Here is a 4,541-nt window from a genome sequence, read left to right as displayed (position 1 = left end):
TGAAAATATATGAAAGAAAATAAGCAAAAAATATAAAAATTATTTGCCAGCGATTAGTTGACCAATTACATGTAGTGTACTGTGTACATCAAAATTCCATGCGAATTGATACTTTAAAAACAATCCCATCCATACTTGACGTTGCAGATGTACTGTTCGATGAAATGCCTTAATGAATTTGTGTTACACTTCCAAGCCAGCTTCAAAAAAATATATGAACTTGAAGAATCTCGGTGTCTTTGTAAAAACTCTCGATGTATATATTGTTTTGGACATACGATCTTATCATTTATACAGATCATGATGATGACTGACCGCGTATTTTTATCAATCTACAAAATAAGCGTAAGTATTCTTTTAGAATGCGTAATAAAACACTCATGAATATCCTATTAGAGTGTGTGGAATGTCCGCATATGAATCCTTCTCTAAGTGGAATTATTCAACTATATCAACACTTTAGTAGTATTAATTTTTGCAGTTGTTATCATATTTCTATTTTGGGACATTATATTATACTATATACCAAATTCGATTAATTTAAACATGCAGGCAAGAATGAGATATTCATAGTAAGAATTAGGCGGTGGAAGATATGGGCATCCATTCTCGATTACGGTGCAAAATTACTATTTTTGATTCATTACCGGTGTCACGCGCATCACCCATAACTAACCTTGCACGAGGTTCTTGCAAACTCAAAATCATTGGAATAAACCCACAATAAATACATCCTCCCAAATCCAAAAACAAAAAAAAGAAAAAGAAAAATGCTAGTTCTATGCAACTTATCTACTGCTGCTCTCGTTTTGCCTGCAATAATCTTCTTCTTCATCAAGAAATGGAAGAAATCCAAAAATAGAAATGTGATCAAATTGCCACCAGGCCCCAAAACACTTCCTATAATCGGAAACCTGCATCAAATAAGCTCCCCTCCCTTCCGCTGCTTCACAGACTTAGCCGCCCGCCACGGCCCCATCATGTACCTCAAGCTGGGCGAGGCCCCCGCCGTGGTGGTGTCGTCACCGGAGATCGCGAAAGAAATGCTGAAAGATCTCGACCCCAGCTTCGCCAACAGACCCAAGGGCGTGGCCTTGGAGATCATGTGGTACGGCTACCTCGACATCGCCTTCAGCCCCTACGGCGACAACTGGCGGCAGATGCGGAAGATCTGCATCAACGAGCTTCTCAGCCCTAGAATGGTGCGCTCCTTCCGGTCCATCAGAAGAGACGAGGCCGCTCGCTTGGTCGATTTCTTGCGGGAATCTTCTGGAAGCTCCGTGAATCTAACGGAGAAGATCTTCTCCTTCTCCAGCTCCATCACGTGCCGAGCTGCATTTGGCGGCGTGTGCAATGATAGAGAGGGTTTGATTAAGGTGATGATGGAGACGCTGAGGATGGCGGGAGGGTTTGAGATTGCGGATTTCTTCCCGTCTTCCAGGATTGTGACGGCGCTGAGCTGGACTAAGATGAGGCTGAAGAGGATGCGGCGCAAGCTCGATGTGATTCTTGATGATGTTATTGATGAGCACAAGGAGAATCTGGCGGAGAATGCGGGTGGGAATGGTGAATTTGGGAGTGAGGATTTTGTTGATGTATTGCTGAGGATGAAGGAAGAAGGAGGAGAGGAGCTCAACTTTCCTATTGGCAATGACAATATCAAAGCTGTGTTGTATGTAAGTTCACTTTAATTACTCGTCTTATTTATATATCGTTGATGTCCTACTTGAGATTTACCACAACATTAATTTAATATCCTACTCCTTCCGTATCCCAAATAACTTCTTATCTTTCTTGTTTGGGTTCATTTTGGAATACTACCCCACCACTATAATACTTATTTACTACTTTCAATACACTCAACAACTTTGTCTTAAAATTCGTGTCCATCCCTCTTTAAAAAATTACTCCATCCGTCCCACTTCAATTAACACTTTTGAGTTGGGCACGGAGATTAAGAATAAATGGTTAAGAGTGTAAAGTAGGCAGGATCCACTTATTTTATGTGAGTAGAGAAAGTAGGGATCACATACTATTTTAGGAAAGTGCCAATTGAAGTGGGACAAACAAACATGCGGAGGGAGAATTTTATAACATTTTTTCACCACTTCTAATACACTCAACAACTTTGTTTTAAAACCCGTGTCCCTCTAGGAAGTTATTAGTATTATTTTTTTCTTCTTAAATTCTCTTTCATACTTTTTCAATATGACAATCATTGTTGGTACCAATATATCCACAAACACTGAGATATATATATATATATATATATATATATAGGGGTGGGCTACCGTGAGAACACATCTTAAAATAAGAAATAAGAGCAATTTTTTATGTATGAATTTTATGTACATCACATATGAATTCGTTGTATAAAGGTATGAATTATGAAAAATAAATTTTTGCTACCTTTGAGATTCGAACTCGGGATCATAAATCCATCCAACAGGATTACGAATGAACCGTAGATCTTGATGATCTAAGGGCTGAAAATGATTCTTATTTTTTATCTTAAGAAATGCTCTTATTTTAGCTCTTCCCTATATATATATATATTGTTAAATTATTTATTTATATACTTTATTTTTATAAATTAATAGTATTAAATAAAGAAATTTAAAGGTCGTGCCACAGGGGACTCAAACCCGAGACCTTTGACCTCAGGCATTAACCCCTTACCGCTTGACCAACACGCGCAAGACATTTTGTTTATTTATTTATATACTTAATTTGTTTTGTTGATGTGCAGGACATTTTCTCAGCTGGAACTGAGACCTCATCATCAGCCATTGATTGGACGATAGTAGAACTAATGAAAAACACTAGAGTGATGGCCAAGGCACAAGCTGAACTAAGACAAGTCTTGAAAGAAGGCACTACTGCTACTACTTTAGAACAAAATGACGTTGTTCATAAACTGAAATATCTGAAACTGGTGATCAAAGAGAGTTTGAGGCTACACCCTCCAGTTCCAATGTTGCCTAGAGCTTCTAGGGAGGCATGCAAAGTCAAAGGATACACAATACCTGCTGATGTTAGGGTGATGGTGAATATTTGGGCTATGCATAGGGATCCAAACTTCTGGAAAGATCCAGAAAGGTTCGAGCCCGAGAGATTCGAGAATGATGGTGTGGATTTCACTGGTGGTGATTTTCAGTACTTGCCATTTGGAAGTGGAAGAAGAATGTGCCCTGGAATCATGTTTGGTTTGGCTACTGTGGAGTTGGCTTTAGCTCAACTGCTTTACAACTTCGATTGGAAACTTCCAGAAGGTGTTAGGGTTGAAGATTTGGACATGATTGAAAATGATGGAATTACGACTTCAAGAAAAGACAATCTCTTTGTGGTTGCCACTCCATATAAACCATCGATGTGAGATCTTGGTTACATATCATATACATATCCACATATACAATAAAACTTGATATATGCCGTTAATGTTTTCTTCGTCACTTTATAAGGTTTATTTGTATTCGAAAATAAAATGTCCGATAGTAGTGTCTATACTACTAATTTGTATTAAATATACGAAGCAAATTATAATGATATCCAATGCTCTATTGTAAATGGATGGGCTTCATAATGATATCGAATGCTCTATTATAAATGGATTTTTCGTTTGTGTATGTATTGCTTTGTTTTTTAAAGGTCAAGATAAACATATATATATATATATATATATATATATATATATATATATATATATATGGCTACTGTAAAAACACTTCTTAAAATATAAATATAAACGTTTTTTAATGTACGAATTTTATCCAACAGGGTTACGAATTCATCAAACATGGTTACGAATTGTGAAAAATAATTTTTTGCTACCTTTGGGATTCGAACTCAGGACCACGAATTCATCCAACAGGGTTACGAATCAACCGTAGATCTTGATGATCTAAGGGCTAAAAATCATTTATATTTTATACACTTAAGAGTGTTTTTATTCTAGCCCTCCCCTATATTATATATATATATATATCTATATATCTATATATATATATATATATATATATATATATATATATATATATATATAGGGAGAGGTTCAGGAAAGAACCATAAATAAAAGAAGACCGGAGAACCATTTTCAGCCATTCGATCATCAAGATCTACGGTGGATGCATCATCTTGTTGGATGAATGCAGATCCTGGGTTCGAATCCTGAAGGGAGCATTTTTTTTTTTTTTTTTAGTGCATTAATTTTAACAGTGAATGCATTAATTTTTACAGTAGATGCATTAGATTTGATGGTTCTCCCATTCTCACAAATAATGTAGTTCTCTCTAGAACCACACCCTATATATATATATATATATATATGATCAGTACTAGGGGTATTAATTAAATCCTTACAAAGAGAAGTAGAACAAAATTACAAACTACAGGTATACAATATACACTCTCTGGACTAAAACACCAATCTGTCAATTAATGAATAGCAAAAAGAATTAGGATAGTTTGCACGTAGATCCAAGAATTAATCTCCATACCTTCCACAATCTTAGCAATATTCGGATTAATATCCTAAAGATAAG

General features: G+C 36.2%; 1 protein-coding gene across 1 annotated transcript; it reads left to right on the top strand.

Moving 5' to 3' along the window:
- The first annotated feature begins 696 nt into the window (after nt 1–696).
- Nucleotides 697–3,561, top strand: LOC131004834 (premnaspirodiene oxygenase-like). The gene is made up of 2 exons (XM_057931583.1): nt 697–1,676; nt 2,750–3,561. The coding sequence occupies exons 1-2, from the start codon at nt 771–773 to the stop codon at nt 3,374–3,376; spliced, it is 1,533 nt and encodes a 510-aa protein (XP_057787566.1). The 5' UTR covers nt 697–770; the 3' UTR covers nt 3,377–3,561.
- Nucleotides 3,562–4,541: the final 980 nt, after the last annotated feature.

This window comes from Salvia miltiorrhiza, unplaced genomic scaffold (genome assembly GCF_028751815.1).
Source record: "Salvia miltiorrhiza cultivar Shanhuang (shh) unplaced genomic scaffold, IMPLAD_Smil_shh original_scaffold_462, whole genome shotgun sequence".
NCBI lineage: Eukaryota > Viridiplantae > Streptophyta > Magnoliopsida > Lamiales > Lamiaceae > Salvia > Salvia miltiorrhiza.
The sequence above is the reverse complement of the archived record's forward strand: the minus strand, read 5'-3'. Positions and strand labels throughout refer to the sequence as shown.